Source organism: Vombatus ursinus, unplaced genomic scaffold (assembly GCF_900497805.2).
Source record: "Vombatus ursinus unplaced genomic scaffold, bare-nosed wombat genome assembly UNPS02014770.1, whole genome shotgun sequence".
Taxonomy (NCBI): Eukaryota; Metazoa; Chordata; class Mammalia; order Diprotodontia; family Vombatidae; genus Vombatus; species Vombatus ursinus.
The window spans coordinates 411,871-432,422 of record NW_020954548.1 but is presented as its reverse complement, the minus strand read 5'-3'; the positions used below and the strand labels follow the sequence as shown (position 1 = coordinate 432,422).

At 35.0% G+C, this 20,552-nt stretch overlaps 1 protein-coding gene across 1 annotated transcript in view; it reads left to right on the top strand.

Annotated features, from left to right (window-relative positions):
* Nucleotides 1–20,552, top strand: part of LOC114043788 (rab11 family-interacting protein 3-like) — a 169,890-nt gene that overhangs the window by 114,504 nt on the left and 34,834 nt on the right. The window contains exons 5-7 of the mRNA XM_027863026.1: nt 3,108–3,281; nt 14,733–14,768; nt 20,141–20,234. Of these exons, the coding sequence (XP_027718827.1) occupies nt 3,108–3,281; nt 14,733–14,768; nt 20,141–20,234 (304 nt within the window). The remainder of the gene's footprint in view (nt 1–3,107; nt 3,282–14,732; nt 14,769–20,140; nt 20,235–20,552) is intronic.

Here is a 20,552-nt window from a genome sequence, read left to right as displayed (position 1 = left end):
CCACAAAGTGCATCTCTCAATTTTTATTGATTCTTACTGGTGTTTTATAGGAATGTGGATGAATTTGTAGGTTTATTTTATATCCTTGTACTTTATTAAAGTAGTTTATTATTGCCAAAAATTGAGGGTGCTAAAGTAGACGTGCCTGTTATATAGCTATTTTTAATGGGAAAGCTTCTAGTGTTTCTTGTATATAATAATAGTTCATGGATTCAAGTATATACATGCCATATTATAGAAAGTCCCTTCTATGTTTATATTTTAAAATTATCTATTCACATAAGTGAATTCTTTTTTGCTTGTCAGTTTCTTATCAGTCAATTTTATCAGTCTCTTTCCATTTAATTATATGATCATGTAGTGTTTATTTTTCCTATTTTAATTGCTTTTTGTTGTGTAAAATCTTTATTTTTGTATCATCAAATCCATCAACTTTTTCTCCAAAATTTTTTTCATAAGTAAAAATATCATTCCTCTTAATTCCTCTGAGACAAATACTTTACTTCCCTTTTGTTCCAGTTTTTTAAGTTTTGAAAATAAAAGATTAGTATTTTATTTAAAAAGCACTAAGGAAGAGAATCATTATTCAATAAAAAATGATTGGGAAAACTGCATTGCTATGTGTATGGCCAGGAAAAAAAAAAGGTTTGGGTCTATACCTTACAACACAGGCTACATTAACCTCTAACTAGATCAGTGATCTATCTATCTATATAAAATTTGTATTTATTTGGTATGTATTTTGCTTTCAAGGCAGTAAGGAAAGCCATCCTTAGAGCTAGGAAAAATTGGATTCAAGTCCTGTCAAACCTATAGTGGCTGTGTAACCCTGGGCAACTTGTTGGTGCCATCAGGCAAGTCTCTAAAAAGAGAAATTACAGAACAGCTACAGATCAGTGTTGGTAAAGGGTGTTTCCTCATCAGGAGTTTGCTATGCTAATGAACCCAAAAATCTAGACCAAAAAAAAAATATATAGTTTCTTTTTATTTTTCTGTGTACATGTTATTTTACCCCAGTAAAACATAAGCCCCTTAAAGACAGGACTTGTTTCCATTTTTTTCTTTGTATCCCTAATACTTGGCATAGTGTTGAGCAAAGAGTAGGAACTTTATGAATACTTGAACTGAGTTGTTGTTACTGTTGGAGAGTTTTCCAGTCCATCTCTAGGATTAAGCTGAAGCCACCTTCTTCCTGTTCCTTCATGAGGCTCTTATCTCCTGGCTTTGTTCTTCTTTGTTCTGTCTGGAATAAACTCCCCTTTCACATCTACCTCCTCAACCAAAGACAAGAATTCTTGTTTCCTTCAAAACTACTCAAGTGCCACCTTCTCCACAAAGCAACCTTTCCTGATCCTCCTAGCTCCTAGTGTCCACTCCCCCCCCCCCCCGAACCTTGTATTCATTTTGTCTATATTTTTACAAATACTTATTAATGTCCATAAATGTACGTAAATTATATGCAACTATCTCTCTGGTAGAATGTGAGCTCTTAAGGTCAGGGACTATTCATTTTTGTCTTTGTATCTCTAGTGCCTAGCATTATGCCTAGCATATAGTAGGCATTTAATAACTTGATTAATTAATAACTTCAATGAAAAGAAATGACTCATAAATACCTGTATTAATAAAGAGCACTAGACCTAGGGTCCAGCTTGGGCTGTGCCACAGACCAGCCACCTGATTTGAGGCAAATTACTTAACATCTCTTTACATCCACTTCCTCATCCAGTAAATGGGATACCAGTTCCTAGCCTATAATGTCCAAGATCCCTTCCAGCTCTAAATTTGTGATTCTTTGGCTATAATTATATAAAAGAAAGAAATAAAAATTCAAAAGCAGACAAACTTTATTGACTTGGAAAGGAAGCCCCAAACAAGTGTTTTGTTTTGTTTTGTTTTTTGCTTTTGTCTTTTGTTAATTCATTTAAATTTTTGCTGTTGAATACTAAGAATTTTATGTAAGTATTCCTTATTTTACATGGTTATTTCATTATTTCTCTTGGTAGTTACTGTTTAAAATTGAACATTTTATAAAGGAGTCCCATACTTGAAAAGGTTGGGAAACACTGTCTTACTACTCATGTATATTGGCATACTTTGAAAATTCTTTCCAAGAACTATCATGTTTCTAAAATAAAAGCTTAATCTTAACAAAAGGAAATGACACTTTTAAGTAGAGTGTTTTTCTCTGACCTTTGCTGTTAGAAAGAAGCACTTTGTTCTTTTGTTAACGCTGAGGACAGCACATTATTAGATAAGGATCTTGGACTACAGATTTGGAGTTTGGAGTCAGGTGAAAACTGAATTTTAATAGTATTGTTCATAACATTTTAAATGTGATCGATTCTGATCCATTATTTCTTTATTCAAGCAGAGGCTCCAAACTACTAGGAGTTAATGGAACATAACCTTTTCATTTGTTAATAATAGTACATTTTTTAAAGGCAAGACATTTTAAGTCATGTTCAGTGACTGTGGATACACAACTGCATAATTTGTAACCTTCTCTCTATTCCACCGGTAGCCTTGAACAAGCATTGAACCCACTGTGGTTCTGTCAGATCTTTTAAAAATTGTTTCAATTAGAATGACCTTTATGATGATACTGTGGATTCTTTTTTTTTCTTTTTTTTCTTTTTTTTTTCCAGGCAATTGGGGTTAAGTGACTTGCCCAGGGTCACACTGCTAGTAAGTGACAAGTGTTTGGTCTGAGGCCGAATTTGAACTCAGGTCTTCCTGACTTCAAGGCTGGTGCTCTATCCACTGTGCCACCTAGCTGCCCCGATATTGTGGATTTATAGGGCCTCAAAGATTTCAAAGCTTACCTTTACATGGTAGAGGTATTAAAAGGGTAATTATATTAAGCAACGTTATGCAATAAATGAAAAGCATACTGAGTGGGCAGTTGAAAACCCAGCTCGTCTAAAAGCCTTTGTCCTAAGTGAGTTTTCTGTGTCCATGTCTGTTTCTTGACCTTACCAGTGACCATCTTCTCTTGTCTCTTAAATTCAGTCTTAAGAAGCCCAGGTTCTTCTAGCACTTGTTTCAGTAGGGCTCCTTGACAGAATGATAATGCTTCCTTGCCTTTTTACTCTTTGCTCTTTTAGATCCCTCCCACGTGACCTGTCCTTGAGCTCAGACCTGAACAACCACTCCATCGTTACCGTGATCAGTGGGGAGGAGCATTTTGAAGACTATGGAGAAGGGAATGAGGCAGAATTGTTTTCTGATAATTTGTGTAATGGAGAAGCCAGCTTTAGCAACTCTTTTCTTTCTCCCAGGTAAAAACACGCCAGTAGTGGTGTTGTGGTTTTTTATTTCCTTGACTTTGTTGTCTTTAATCACCAGGGTTGCCTTTGCCTTTTTGGTTTGTAAGGGGGAAGAAGACTTAAATGTAGAATAATTTCACCAATCTTTTGAAGCATTGTTACTTAACTGAGTAAAAATTGATAGAAGGGTCACTCATATCTACACTTTTAGTTTCATAAGATTCTTTGGGTTTAGTAGCATTGTATGGGCTCTTCCATTCCCATTTTCTATTATTGTTTCTGACCATGAACCTCATTTCTGATACTTTTAATATTCCAGGAATGACCCTTCAAAAGTTTATGATTAGTAGTCCTTAGATAATATATGTATGTCATATATATGCATATGTGTTTTAAAATATGGACACAACTGTCTTTGAAGATTTTTATATATGTCAATAAAAATCACCTTTTTTTGCCAGTTAAGAAGTTCTGTCATTTCATGTTTAAAGTTATTATCATATGTACTCAGCTCTTATTACTTTTTATAGTAAACCCTGTAACTTTTCCAGTTGAAGAAAATGCAATTAAATTATTTCTGACTTAATTGGTATGGTCATAAGAAGTAGCATGTCCATAAAAATCAGTGATCCCTTCAGAATTCCCTGTTCCTTCTGTGTTTTTGGTAACAGTAGCACTTTATGCCTTAAACGAAATAAAAATTTTAAGGTAGGATTTTGACCCATGAATGTCTAAGATTTTTCTCCAATGCTGTTTGGCAGGGCAAATATTATTCCCTGGTCCCAAAATGAACCAGGTCTAAAACCTGAAAGAAATTCAGTACTTTATATCATTTTCTATTTACTTTTCATGAAACTTCCTTAGTATTTAAATTTTTTTCAATTTGTATTGATAGCTTTTTGTTGTTTTCCTCACCTTTGGGGAATATGCCACTATCCAGTAATCCATTTCCATAGAAATATTTATGCTGTCTTGAAATGGATTCTAGAAGAGTAGGGTCTGTTAGAAAACTGTGTCTCTATCAAAAATTTGTAGGACTAGGAAAAAATGTGCTAAAAGAACCAGCAGTTCACTCTTCACAAACTTGGTACTAATCTCGTGAAACTCTCCTTAGCATGTAGACAGTTGCCTTACCCTTTAAAAAGCACTTTGTATAGGCTTTTAAGTTCAGCCCGTATATCTCACACGTTGCTCTGCTGATTTCATCACCAAAGGTTAAATGACTTGCACAAAGTACAGTCAGTGCCAGAGCTGGGAGGACTTGGGATTGTGAGAAGTCAGGAAGCCCCTCCTTCTACTTGTTAGCAGTGGCAGGAGCTTGAAAGTTGCTTTATTGCCTTTCTCCTTTTCTCAGTATGAAAGCTTTTTTCTAGGTTTTATGACCTGAGAAGAGAAACTGAGCAGTAGTAGAGTACCAGGCTTAATTAAGGAATTTTAACCTAAAAGCCACATAGCAGCTACTGCACCATTTCCCCCCAGTGTTTAGATATTTTGAATTAAGAACAAGATTTAGTGTTTTAAAGAGAAAACCTTTAAGTATTTTAAATTGGATATGTCAAGTCATGATCATGTTAAACAAAAATAAATATAGAAACAAAAATAAATATAGGACACAACCATGGGCAATTAGCATGTGATTCATAGAAATAAAACACTCTGATTTTTTCATCTAATGTAATTGAATTAGCAAAATGATCCCTTTTAGACTCTAATATTGATTTATGCAATAACTATTGAAATAGTTGCAAATGTAATGGGATAGATTATTACTTCAGGCCGTAAGTAGGATAGATGTTATAGGTTTTGTTTCTCTGTTATTGGCTGCAGAGTGTTTTCTATAGAGTCCAGTACAAAACCTTTGAGTCTTAGAATGATCAGAGACATAACCTGAAGAATTCATGTATAAATCTCTTAGGTTTTTCTCTGGTTACTTTTCATATTTTTATGCAATTTTTGTCCTATTTGGGCAAACAAGAAATGTTAATTATTTGCTTTTAAAATGTTATTTGTAAGAAAAATGAAGCTTTTCTCACTTGGTTTTGTCAGCTTATAAGTGCCAGGAAGAGAAATTTTAAGGTAATATTTGGAAACAGAAGGGATGTCAGTACCCTGAGACAAGGAAAGAAAAATTAGCTCTAATACATACATAGGCTTTTGTTTTTCAAGTTACCAGAGGTGCATAAGAACTTGAGAGCCTACTTTCTGTCCTCTTATGATATGAAATGCCTACCGTTTTTCAGGAAGGAATTTGTGATATAATGGGGACTTGTGACAACCCCTCCCCCCTCATCAATATGAGTATTTTCATCACTCACCTAAATTCTAAGTACAATTATTTTACAATGAAACCAAGTTAAGAATTTGGATAGTAAAATTAGTACAGATAAAAAAATTGCTTTTATTGTGGCAGTTCTAATTAGTTTGGGTTTTTTTGAAGTATCAACTAAAAATGTAAATTCTAGTCAGGAATATCTGAAATAGATAAGTTTTATCTTGTTTTTTCCTGTGTTGTGTTATTTGTAGTGGTTAGAGATCTTTCTTGAAATAATATTTTTACTTTTTACCGCTGAAATAATATTCCTGTTATCATAGTGTTGCTGCAATACATTTCCTTTTAGAGAACACCAGAAATTATTCTTTTCTGTCACACTTAAGAGAAAACAACCCAATGCAGTATGGTCCAGATTTTATGTCTTACCTGTTTAATGCATGTGTGTTTTAAACATTATTTTCTTCTACTGTATATTTTATGAGAGTATAAAACAACTTACAGAATTTCGTTTAGCTTATATGATTAAGAAGATCAAGTATATCCTGTAAAATATGCTACTATTTTGATAGCCTGCCTCTATTTGTTCACTCTATTTCCTATCCTCTTGTGTGATGTTTCCTTTTTTTTCTGTTTAGGTATAATTTCTATGTGAAACTATATTTCAATATTATCTATCATTTATATTAAGCTTGTGGCTTCCAAAAGGTATTGTGTTTGAAGATAGCCTAGATATATTCCATTATAGTCCTCATTGCCCATTAACAAATGGTTATGAGCATCCTCTATAAAATTGAAAATTCAATTAAAATTCAACCATGGGCAATTAGCATGTGATTCATAGAAATAAAACACTCTGATTTTTTCATCTAATGTAATTGAATTAGCAAAATGATCCCTTTTAGACTCTAATATTGATTTATGCTGTAACTATTGAAATAGTTGCAAAGTCAATTCCAGAGGATTCATGATTAAACAGACCACCTCTATGATTAAATTCTCCTCCTAACAGAGAAGTAATGGAACTCAAAGTACAAATTAAGACTTTTTTTGGACGTGGCCAATATCAGGAATTTGTTTTGTTTGACTGTACATATTTGTGGCAAATGTTTTATTTTTCTTTCTTTCTCAGTGAGGGGTGGGGGAGGGGAGAAAGCAGAATTTCATTGATTAGAAAAAAGTTAAAAATTAGTCGTAAAGTATTACTTGACTTCTTCAGAAGATCCATTTTCTTGGTGTGTGTATTCCTTCCCTTGATGCTGAATGAAAACCTTCAGTGTTTTAGCAAACAGTTTTCATAATTGCTGTGGCCAGTCATGTAGTGACCAGCCTCCTTCTTCTTAACTAGGCTGATTGTTGTAGAGCAGACCCACAGGCATGTGCGACTGGAGCCAAGCTCACAGAATCTTAGCATTGAAGGGGACTTCAAAGTCATCCAATCTAACCTGTACCTGAACTATACCATTTCCTCTACAACATACCAAAAAGGTGATCATCCAGTTCCTGCTTTGTGAGTTCCCATGAAGGGGAACTTAGCCCCTTCCACTTTTGTCCAACTCTAACCATTTGAACTATCTGGAAGTTGTTCTTGATGTTGATCCTAACTCTGCCCCCTTGAAACTTCCACTCATTGTCCCTCATTCTGCCCTCTGTGGCCCAGCAGAAGTTCATCTTCTCTTCATGTGACAGTCCTTCACACACATGAAGACAATGGTCATGACCCCCATGCCTTCCCTGCTAGAGACTCAAGATCCTCAGTTTCTTTAAGCATTCAACAAGTGTTTGCTAAATGCTTATGATGCACCAGGCATTGGGCTAGATACTGGAGATGCAGAGATAAAGCTGGAACTGTCCCTGGGCAAGTTTTTCCTACCATTTCCTAATTAAGAGCATGACAGTATAGACCCAGTACTTGGGTGCACAGTACAGTGGGATAATCAGTTCCTTTATCCTTATAATTGCCCTTCTCGTAAGATGACACTGGCCTCTTTAGCTGCCGTTTCAAGCTGCTGGCTTGTATAGTTATTACATAGAGTTTGAAGTCCACTAAATCCTGATCCTTTTCAGACCAGCTACACCTCACCCATCTTGTGAATGTGAAGTATATATAAGTGTAAGACTTTACATTTATCTCTTTTTAAAAAATCTAGACCTGTGATTTTATTGGTGTAGGGAACTTCCAGTAAAAAAAAAAAATTCCTTCTACCAAAGCTGATCTACAACTAACTGTTCAGCTTAGAATCTTAGAGAGGGGCTTGGGTCACTGGGCAGATAAGGGACTTACCCATCATCACCCCACATTGTGTGTCACAGGTGGGACTGGAACTTAGGTCTTAGTGGCTTCAAGGCCATCTTTATACACTGTAGCACTACAGCTACCTCCCCCTACCCCATACATACACACATCCATCCCTGCTTATGTGCATGTGTGTGTCTTTATATGGCAGTTGTGATGTAATGGATATGATGGATTGGGAATTGGAAGACTTGGGTTTGAATCCTGGCCCAGCCACTTAATAACTATGAAAACTTGCCTAAGTCATGTAAGTTCCCTCCCTCAGTTTTCTCATTCATTAAATGGGAATGATACTCTAGAGTCTGAGGACCTCAGTTCAAGTACCACCCTTGACATTACCTTTATGACCTTAGCCCAGTCACTTAACACCCCTGGGTCTCGGTTTCCTCATCTGTTAATTGAAGGGTGGGGTCAAACTTGGTGGCCTCTAAGTCTCCATCGGCTCTATATGTATGATCTTATGCTCTATTCTTAGTACTTTACAGAATTCTTTTGAGGAGCAAATGAAATAATGTCTCTAAAGTGCTTTTATATATTGTAAAGTCCTTTATAAATGTCAGCTGCCCTTTTATGTGTGTACCCCTATATGTTATATATAATCTTTAACCAAAGTCCTACACTGATGACTCATCATGGCATGGAGGTAACTCTGGGTTCTCAGTCTATACCAGCAGAGTACAAGCTCTAGCAGGCATTACCAAGCTGGCTAGCTAAAACCCTATGTATGCCTCTTACCCATGGTCTAGGCAAGTAAGTTTAGAGTCTTTCCAGAAGCTTTGACCACAGCAATTTATGTAGTCTGCTAAGTCTACTAAAGCCATTGAGGGTCGTGTTGGCATCAGTGGAGGGAATACTGACATTGGTGAAATGATGGATTTTTTGAACTATAGATATATATGTGTACATATGTATGGATATATACATGAACATATTTGTATACATACACACACATATATGTGTATACATATATAGCACATATGTGTGTGAATACACACAAACATATACACATACACTTATTCCCCCATTGAATTATAAGCTCCTTGAGGGCAAGGACTATATTTTGCCTCTTTTTATATCCCCAGCACTTAGCACAGTGCCTGATACATAGTAGATGCTTAATGAATGTTTATTGATGTATCATTCTCCAGGGTGATTTCCTGATCCTGAAGCTACACAGCTTGGCATGCCTTTTTTTTTTATCCAGTATATACTATGAGGAATAACTAGGTCTATTAAAGACATTAGACTGTAGAACTAAAGTGGGTTGTAGTGTCTACCTTTTTATTTCTTTTTATATCTTTTTAAAATAAAGTTGGAGAACTGCAGAGTGTTTTATTTTAAATAACTTATGAAAATTGGATAGATACTTTTGATAAATTCCTTTGTTGCTTATTAAACCAAGTTACATATCATATTCCTATAATAATGTTGTCCCCTCCCCGCAAAAAAGTAGTTGCTTAAGAAAACATAGGCTAAATGTAATTTCAACTGGGAAAAATGAACATTTGCCATGGTTTTTATGACACATCAATGCTTTTGTGTACTTGCTCCATTATTAGTCTTCAGACACAAACTCATGAAAGCCACAGCTATCCAACTATACTGATCTAAACTCTTCTCCTAAACTGACACTTCTGATTTCTCTAGTACCAACCCACTTGCTGCGAAACTGCACAGCATTCTCACTGATGAGGCATTTGAATTTTACTGTAGCCAGTGCCACAAACAAATCAACCGCCTTGAGGATCTTTCTGCTCGCCTGAATGATCTTGAAATGAATAGGTAATTGGTTCAGTGAGTGGCATGGTATTTTGTTTCTAAGGATGAAGGGTTATGCTCATTGTCTGCTATTTAGTTACTTGGCTTGGCATTTTCTCATCTTAGTCTGTTTAATCAAAATGTCAGCCAGGGTGGCCTCACTGTAACTTAGGGTGCACCCTGTGACTCTTTGTTCATGAACACCTAAATTCCTAAGCCTCCAATTAAAGAGAAGAGTATAACTGATAATGGGAATCTTCCCTTTGCATGTTGTTCGTTCTGTGTTTAGTGAATTCATCACTTCTTCATTATGCTTTGCATGATGCAATCTAAGGGTTATTTTTTCCCCAGTTACTGGGGCTAACAGTTGTTATTGGACTGTCCTACTGACATAAATCCAATACTGGCAAATCTGGACTTGCCAAGCAGATAAATTAGGGAGTTATTTCATTTATTTGAACTGTTTCATTCTTCACATTGCAAAAGGACTTATTTTCCATGTATGATTCATTTAAATAGCTAGCTAGTTAACATACAACATAGTTATAAACCTAATTCATTTAATTGCTTGCAAACCTTAAAGCACTATATAAATGCTGGCTATTATTACTATTAGCAAAAATTTGGTTTACATGGAATTCTAGGGAATGTACTCATATAAAATAAGATATGTCCATACTCAAAATTAGATCTTGTTTTGAATAGATTCTACTAAGACTGCCTTTGGCTTTAGTCAGTTACCATAAAAATTCAGCTTTGTTTTTTAACCTCTGTGTTTAAAAGAAAAAGTTTGGGTTTCAGCAGCAAATCAGTGGTACCAGATTCAACTCTTTTCCCTTTCATTTATGAATTATCTGTTTTCTTCTTTCATTTCTGATCCCTGACTCTAGTTCAAATCAAAACCTCCCTGTTATTAACATCTCCAAGTTAGATTTCTTTAAACCTTTTCCTTTTACAGGCACTTCACAACTTCAGAAAACTTGTTTGTAGTTAATATTTTAGATTTAGATTTTTGTATGCAAGAACATTTCTGCTAATGATGCTGAATATTCTTCAGGCATAGTCAACCCATGTACAACTGGGCCTGAAATAAAGGTAAATTCTTGCTGACTGCAAAAATGTTAGAAGTCATTCAAAATGCTTCCATATGTATATATATATATTTTTTTCCTTTTTTGCTTTCTTGGAAATCACTCCCCATTTCTATCTTATATACTTTTTTTTGTTGTTCTTTGTTAGATAAAGGTGGAATCATTTGTTGATCTTCAGTTGCAAGTAAACTGATGTAATTAAATTTAGACCACATCACACACTAGCACTTTGTCCGAGTTCTAATTATAGCCTACCTGTAAATTTCTCCTAATTATTTATAGCCCTTGGCCTTTACCTATAGTGTGTAAGGATTTTTGTTTTCCACTTAAAGTCTTAATTCTGATACTATGATTTATACAGGAAGGCATGAAGACATTTTAAAAATGGGTTGAAAAAACTATAGCAGGATAATAGGGGTGGTAATAGTATGGATATTGAAGTTCACATGGATATTTTTACTAGTCATTTGTAGAAATAGTAAATCTGTTGCAGGGAGAGAAACAGACCAGGCCAAGGGAGGACTGAAGTAATGGGTTACGTAATGAGATGAGCACTGGATGAGGAATCAGGAGACCTGGGTTCTAGGCCCACCTCTGGCAGGCACTTGCTGTGTAGCCTCAGGCAAGATGCTTTTCCACCTTCGGATTTGCTTGCTACATTTCTCTTTATATACCCTATCTAATGTCATTCACTGCATAGATCAGAAAAAAAAATGATACTAGGTAATATAGCATTACAGACAATAGTTAATCCCATAGCTGACCTAAGTGGATAAAACTGAGATTTTGATGAGCATGTTCAAGGACCATGGCAGGTAACACTCTCCCCTTTTGGAAACCATTATACCAAAGGGTAGGCAGGGAAAATTGGAGTTAGGCCTAGTTAGGAGAACAGTTTGGCAGGCCCAAGGAGGGGAGCTCAAGGTGAGAACTGACATCCTAACTGAGTACAGCATAAAGAATGGCAGATTTGGAGGATCCGGGTTAGAATTTTGGCTTTGCCGATTGTTCACTTGTGGGAATCTGGGCAAGTCACTTAATCAGTCTTGGCCTAAATTTTCTAATTTCTACATGAGCTGTAGATGACTTCTGAGTTCCCTTCCAAGCTCCAAATCTGTTATCTTGTGTTGCCAAGTTTAGACTGTTGTCCCAAAAGTGCAGCATCAGGATTAGGAAGGTTGTAGTGGAAGTTTTCTATATCATTCTAATAGCATTATTGATGTAACATTATTTGGGATGTGCCTGTAAAATGAGAAGGTTAGATCAGATGATTTCTTTCAGTTCCAACAATTCTGTGAGTTTAGCATTTTAACATAGAAACCCTTGGTGATTCTACTGGCTCATATAGGCCACAGGAGTAGTAGATGGGTGAGTGTTTTGTGTGGACAACAGGACTTGAAATTTATGGAAACCTGAGTCATGAAGAATAGGAATCTGATCCATTGGACACAGGCACCTATTAAAGAAATAGAAGACAGAAGAGAACATGACCCTTACTCCAGTGTTGTTGATAAAATAATATTACATTTATATAACACTTTGAGGTTTGCAGAATGCTTTATGTACTTTATCTCATTTGACTCTTACAACAACCCTATGTTGTTATTAAATGTTTCTATTATTCCCATTTTATAGAGGAGGCTAATTGATTTAGTTAGAGTTGTATAGCTAGTAAGTATCAGAGACAGGATTAGAAATCAGTTCTTCCAAACTTAAAGTCCACTGTGCCCCAGTAACATGGCCTAATTAGTCATGCCATGACTGTAATGAATTGACTTAGCAAAAAGAAGAAAGTTTACCCAGAAAATCAAGAAAATAGAAGTTGGAACAGATGGTTTGAGGATAAAATTAACCATTTGTTTTATCATCAACCGTGTGGTAAGTTCCTACTTCATGCAGACCACTATGCAAATGCTATTTAGTAATTTCTAATCTAGGTATGTTGGCTGCCTTTGAAAGTGAATATGAAAGCAGTTTTATACATAGCATTCTTAGAGTTTGAAGTTGAAATCCATGCTATACTATGCATAACTAAAAAAATTAAAATTTTTCTCACCACATTTGAAAGAAAATTGAATTAGAGCCTTATCTCTCAAGAGAATTATAATCACCATTATAACATTTGTTTACAAAATGTAGTACTCAGTTATTTACACAATGCTTTGCTAAACTCTGAGGTAAATAGAAATAGAACAAGAATTAGCTTTATAAGAAGTAAATTGGGTTAATTTAATATAATTTGGCTTACAAATTAATCTTACTTAGCTTGCATTAGAACTCTTTTCAACCACATCTTCCCCTAGGCAAAGCAGTGTTTTAATTCATGGGAATCAGTTAATGATCTATTCGTAATAAAATCTTAGAAAATAATACATTTTACCAGTGTATACATAGCCAAATTAAAGACATTGTTAATAATTAGATTATAATTTCCTAGAAGGAAGAGACTCTTAAAAAAAACCCCTCTGCTTCCTTAGTACCTAATATAGCACATTGTGTATAGAATAGATGCTTAATAAAAGTTTGAATGAAACAAATGATTGTCCTAGTCTGGAATTCCATCTCAATGAGTTTTGTGAAGAAGAAAAAGTCTGATTTCATCTAACTCTGTTGTAAAATATTCAAGATCTGTTCTAACATTTATTGTAAACTCAAAAAAAAATTATAAAGCCCACTCATCTTATTGGCATTTTACAGAAATACTTTATTTCGCCAAAATTTTAAAAGTGATATACTTAAGATTGCAGCCTCAGATAATAAAAACTTTTAATGGGATGGCAACCAATTTACCAAAGTGTAATAGTTAGTAAATTACACTGTAATTTTTGATGATGTTATATTTAGGGAGTCTAGCTGATGATCAGAAGAAAGGTGGAAAGGCAGACTGGTAGAAAAGTTGTCATATAAAGTAAAAAAAAAATGGCATGTAAGTAAATTCCCTAAATTAATTTGCTACTTGATCTTTATAAATGACACAGATCAGTTATGTCTTAAATAATTAAACCAAAGAATGATGCAGGATTGTGTTTGGGGCTTTTTGTTCATGTAAATGAATTTCAGGAGAGCTGACTTCTCAATATATTGGTAATCATGATTTTCATCTTTCTAGTTGTTAGAGATAACAGACTTTTCACACGAAGCAGAATAAGGAACTATCAATAAATTACTAGACTTAGAGTAAATATTGTTCATTGTTAAAGCATTCAGTAGAATATTAGTAGTTAAATGACAGAAGATGAGTTTAGAAGGGAAGAAGTACCAGCCAGTGGGAAAGGTAAGTTATAAAATGTTGGTGGTTTGTTTCTTTGTAAAGAGAGAAAGAACACCCTGTCTAACTGACTCAAAATCATTTGGTTTAAGTAGATGGATAATGGTCTTTAGTAGATGATTAACTGTTCTAACTGTAAAATTATGTTGCTATGTTTCCTGTATTCCAAGTAGCAAAAATGAATAGCAATTAGAAAACCACCATAGAGTTATCCCAAGTGATTGTGAAAAACCAGTGGTTGTTAGACTGAAATAAAATTCTTCTGAATTGGTAAATTATTTGAAGCATAACACTCCAGTCATGATTCACTTTTTTTTGTTTTTACGGCTATGTGTTGTTATCCATTCTGATTACCTGGTTTGTCTCAGCCAGAATATTTGGAAGACTTTCCTTTAAGCTAAGTACTTTTTGAATATTCTGTCAGGTGAATTAGTACAGCCAGGAGACTGAATTGTCCTAATTTGGTCTTGTTATTGCTATTTTATGTAAAGATCCATTTCAGAACTAAAATAAGCCAGCCATTAATGCTTGTGATAACTGCAGAAATCTGAGGGGATTTATTAAAGTCTTTTTTATGTTTGTCTGTAAGAAAGGGCCTAACATAGGACTTTGCATGGATACTGTCATTGAAAAGCTGAGTAATGCATGCTTGTGTTTACACCATTTGGTAAGGATGTGCCCCCATCCCTGTATCTCTCTAGTCTGAATTTCCTGTTTCCTTTTGCTTTTCTCTGTCAGTTTTCCTGACTCTGTTTTCCTGTTGTTTTTGTTCATTGCACAGTCCAAATAAACGACTCTCCAGTAAGAAGGTAGCAAGGTAAGCAAATACTTTATTATCCATTTTAAAAGAAATGCTGTGATAAAACTCATTTTTCTTTAAAGTGCATGCTTTTTCCTTTTAAAGAAATATTTTCATTCCTCACCCCGACCACCAGAAAACTGAAGAGGACTTAAAATTTTTTAGGTTTTTTTTTTATTTTTAGTTTAATTTGGGAAAACTTGTAAAAGATATTTCTAAATACTGCCAGGTTAGACTTGAATTCATGTTTAGTTATATGTGCATACCCATTTGTGTTATAGGATTTGGTTGCATTGGAAAACTTACGTGCAAAACGCTTTATTGAGTAAAATGGTAGCAAAAACATTTACTCCCAATTTCCTTAGAATTTAACACAACAGTCTAAAGAATTGAAACTGTAGGTTTTCTACCTGTATACTAAGAACTATAGAAAATAGAATTGAAATCTTCATAATAGAATAACATGTCATTCCATTCTTAGTTCATATTAATCTCAGGATCATCTGTCCCTCTGGGACTGCTTTCTTCAATGCCACAAGGGCTGTCTCTGTCTTACCCCAAGTTTGCTTCTTGGATCCTCTAGAATGCCTCAGTAAAAAGACTTATCCAGTTTAGAATGTGGTTTTGTGGTGTTTCTTTTTACTTTGAACATCTGCCATGATCTATCATGTTTGATTTAGTTTTACTTCGTAATGAGCAAAAAGATTTACATTGATTTCTCCTTACCATAACTGTACAGCAGGGACAACGGATTTTTTAAGATTATAGTACTTTATCATTGTTTGATTGGGGCTATATATCATATTTTAATTTTAAAATAATATCATTAAGATTTTTTAAAATTAGGCCACACCTCTCTAATAACTGGAGATACCCTGGAGTTAAGCTTAGTCATAACTAACATAGAGGCAAATAATCAGTAGATTTTCATGTTGAGAGTAATTCCATTTGGATGTCAGCATTCCCTAAGACAGATAGTTGGTTTAGAATGGATTATTCATGAGATATCAAACCATTTGTTTTATTTGAATCAGTTAATGGAATGACACTAAAGAATTAAATTCTAATTTTTAAGAAGGATTTTTGAAGTGAATAGGAAACTCTTAGTTATCTGTGGGCATAAGAGACAAGAATAGTAGAAAGAATTGATATTTGAAGACCATCTGAAAACCTTATTTTGGCCATATCTTCGATCTCTTTTCTTTCCCTCTTACTCTCTACCCGTCATTCCTTTTTACCTGAACTGTTCACAGATAGTAAAATTGAAAAGAGGTGATAGTCATTTAAGTTTCTTCCTCTACCCACCCTGTGGGAAAAATGTTAGTGAACAAATAAAAGTATGGTTAGCAGGAAGGAGAAGTAACCAGGGCCCAGATGACTCATAGATTGATTAATCTGTGGGGAAACTAATTATAGTATATGATGGAGCTGGAATTCAAGCTTTGATTCCAATTTCAGCACTCTTTCCACTGTACCACACTGCCTCCCAGTTGTAGATGAAGAATAAATAAATAGTCCTTCAGTGTAGAAGACCAAAAGTACTCATTTCATATATCAAAGATCAGAGGTATATTTTTATTTTCAGGAATATTAACTTTTTCAAAAGGAAAATTGTTTGATGTAGTTTTCAGTATAGCAACTATAAAGTTAAGGTTCTTTTTCCTTTGTTTCTCTGGTCCCTAGGGACCAAAACACAAACTGGATTTAAAAAAAAAACACACACACTAAGTTTTTGTAAACTTGATAAACACCTTTATCTAAGTAAATCCTAAAGAAAAAAATTCAATTCAAGAGTAGCTCTGGACATACTTTCCTAATCTCTACTCATACTGGTAGGTCAGGGATCATTGCTCACCTGATATCTGTCCCCTCAGAGTCTAGAGGTAGCCCTATGGAGTTGGGGGGATTATTTTTCTAATGCTGTAACATATAAACTCCAAACAGTGTGCTTTCCATTATTACTTAATATCAGTCAAGCATAATTAATTAGTTTTTAGGAAAGGATGTTTTGTCAAGGTGTTATAGTATGAACTCTTAGTACAAAATATTCTTCCCCACCCCACCCCAGTCCGTGACACATTCTCTCATTAGTATATATAGGGTCCAGGAAAAAGTAAGTTTAAACTGGAGAGCACATGTGGCAAAAGACAAAGGGGGAACTCAGATCCTAGAAGTTCCCTTGCTGGCATCTTCACAATGTTCCCCTTAGGTGTAGAGTAACATTTCTACTTGGGGTCCTTAAAGAGCCTTAAATCTGCTTTTCTTTACTGAGTTCAGCTGCTGCTGTCCCAGGGATATTGCTAGGATGCCAGTGAAAAAGTCCCAAGTCCCCTGACCCTCCAAAGTTCAGAAGCTACTCCTCTAGTCAAGGGAGGAGGAGGAGAAGAGGACAAGATGTTTCTTCCTCCATCTTGCTAACAGATTCCTTCTTGTGCTTGGTTAGAGGTTTCTGCCACTAAGCTACTAGACACTTGAATCCCTTAGGTTCTAAACTTCCAAGAGAGTGCTCAACAAATCCAAATATACCTCTGTGCAACATCACTCCAGTTCATCCAATGACTTTTAAGGATATCTAAATTGATCAAGGACTTTTTTGCACTTAGTGTAATGCCTGTGATTGATTCAATCAGGCAGTAGTGTTGGTTACTTTAAATTGGATGAGGAAATTGTTGAGGTCTACTCTTTCGCTTTCACAAGGAAACTTCTCAAAAATTTACACTGTTGTAACATGGCTTATGATAATTATAAGGTTTAAAATTGGAAGGAATCTTAGACATCAACAACTTTGTTTTTTGAATAAGAAAATGAGATTTACTCTGGGGAAGTGACTTGTCCAAGCTAACAAGCTAGTAAGCATTGGAACTAAAATGCAAACCCTGGTCCTTTAACCCAGATCAATTCAGCAAGCATTTAACTCTCAGCCTACAGGCTGAATTGTTACTCTAACATAAATATCTTTAGAAAGATAAGTGTGCCTGCCATCGGAAACGTTCTATAATATCTCATGGTCTTAAACCATTGGCTCTCTGTGTACCTCCTTTTCTTTTGAGGCTGGAGACTCTGTGACATGTTTATATGATCATTCATCATAGTATTTGTTGATTGGGATGATTATTATTCCTTTTTTTTAAAGCAGCTTAGAGTATACATGAAAATAATAACTTAAAGCTAATTTTTAAGGATCAGATTAATGATGTGGCTTTTAAGAAAAAATGGCAAAATCAAGTTAATCTTCCTTTCTAGCTAGGTGCCTATAAAAAATTTTTTCTGGCTGTCTTATTTGGAATGTTTATGAAGAAATCAGATTTAGAAAATCAGCGAACTATGCCAATTACCAAAGCAAGTAATATTTACAGTTCTTTTTAAGAAGTCGTACTATATCCTATTTAAGAAATACAATAACACTTTTAGATACTTGACATATTTCAGGCAAATTAGAGTCCCTCAAAACAACCCAAGAAAGTGGGGCATTCGTTACTTTTGCAAGTCTTCACTGAGAATCCATTCTGCTCATCCACCATCATGCTTAAGTTAAGTGTCATTGAAAAGAAATGTAAGTTTGTTCAGCCATCTTCTAGGGTTGGGCATGATTTTGTAGATTCTTCTATTCACAAATCCTGCTATGAACACTTTTATACATTTCTTGTTGTTAATAACAGAATCTTTGTGCAATGATTGAGAACTGGCTGAACATATGAATGCAGTAGAATACTGTAGCAATTTAAGAAGTGATGTATGTGTAACATTCATTCAAGTCTTGAATGGAGTGATGCAGAGTGAAAAAAGAAGAGACAAAAGAATATAGATTACTACAACAAAGAAAACAGATATCTCTGAGAAGTCCTAAAGCTTCAGTCAAATATTAACAGACAGTGGGGGTACTATATTATCAAAGTTATAGGCACAAATCTTTCCTTTCCATTAATATTTTCCTTAACTGTGTTAGGGGAATATACTTTAAGTAGACTTGGGGGGGGGGGGACAGTGTTAACAAGTGTCTGTGTCCCAAAAAAGCATCAATAAATTAAAATAGAAATGTAAGACACAATCTGTGCAGTCCAAGAACTTTGCTGTCCAGTGGAGGATAAAACATGGAGATGGCAAGTGAGATGGAAAGTTATGTGTGAGGAACAGCAAGGTCACCCAGAGAGTGATATCAGAGATAGGATTTGAATCTAGCTTCTCTGAATCTAAGTGTTCTTTTTTATTGCATTACTTCTTACTCAGAATTTCTTACGACATCACACTAAAACTGAGTTAACTTTGCCTTATATATTAAAGCATCTACTTATTTGGTTTATCTCCTCAAAATTAAAAATCACACAGCCAAACTTATTTCCCATCATGACAGTGTTAAAAAACTACCATCACAAAGCTCCTTCCCAAATCCCTCTTCTAAGACAGTGAAAAACAGTGAAACCTTCCTGTTATGATAGAGTACAAATTCCTCTGTGGCAGGAAAGAAACAACTTGCTGAACTCCAAATTAAACTCATCAGAATTGTTTCTCTTTATGTCTTCATAAATTTCATTCTTGCTGACTTCCTCTACAGACTCTGGGACCTTTTGAAATCTGCTTTCCCCAAATCTAGGATGTATGTCAAATAATGCCCAGCTTTCTTCTTCTTCTTTATAACATATTCTAAGATAGAGTAGTCACTCACTCCCCAAACCCCTAAGGATGTGTGATATATGACTTAACTGTGGCCCCTGAAGAAATGATCTGCAGGAAGTTACATAGAGTGAGTAGTAACAGCTGGGATTCCAGCCAGTCAGTTATGATTCCAGTGCTTTCCCCATGTATGACACCGTATCTTACATTACATTGTCATAGCTTTGTGTGAGTAGAACTGTTTTTAGAATTGGCATCCCTACTGAGGTATAAATATCACTTTTCAAATAGGCAACTTGAAAAATATGTTAAGGATAAATTTAAATGATAAGATTGTGTACAAAGTGCCATTAGCTTAAATTAATATTTTACTAGTCTGAGAAGTAAGAGGAAAGTATTTCATAACATAAAATACATATTATTTTTTATTACACCTGAGCACAAAGTTCTTTTATCCCACCAACCTGATAGAACAAGTTGGAAGAATAAGAACTTGATATTCCAAAGGTTGCTGGAAAGGTTGTAGAGAATGATGTGTTAGGGTAAAAGTTCATTTTCTCTTTCATACAAAAAGGGTTTAGCCCTAAGGAATGTTTCATCTCTGGATAAACTGGATAAATTTTGGAAATTAACCCCTACCTGGCTTCTTCTCCATTTCCTCGTAATTATTAGGAAATACTAATGCTTAAGAAGCTACTTATTAAGCTAGGACCTATATTTTCCATCTTTCTAATGAACAAGTATTTTCTTTGGTTTGGTTTGTTATTTTCTTATTATAGACATCTCCATCAGACTGGAAACCTGACTGTAGAGGCTATGGAGGAAACTTCTCAGAATCCTATGGACTATACCGATGAGGACATTGCTGACAAGGTAATTACTCCACCTGGACCTTTGTTTTCATCAGAAGGCCAGTACCTGAGAGAAACCTGGAGTAAAACTTGAAATGTTTATGTTCGTGTAAATTAACATTTGTAACAAGCATGTTCTACTATCTCATAATTTAAAGCTTAAATACCTAATTGTGGTGAAGTACTGTGACTTTATTTTCAGTTTATCTGTCTACTTTTGTCCATTTAGCCCTTACAGATAGGTATTTATTAAATATCAAGAAAGTATAAGAAGGTATAGGAAATGATAGGGGCAGCTAGGTGGCATAGCGGATACAGCACCCAGCCTGAAGTCAGGAAG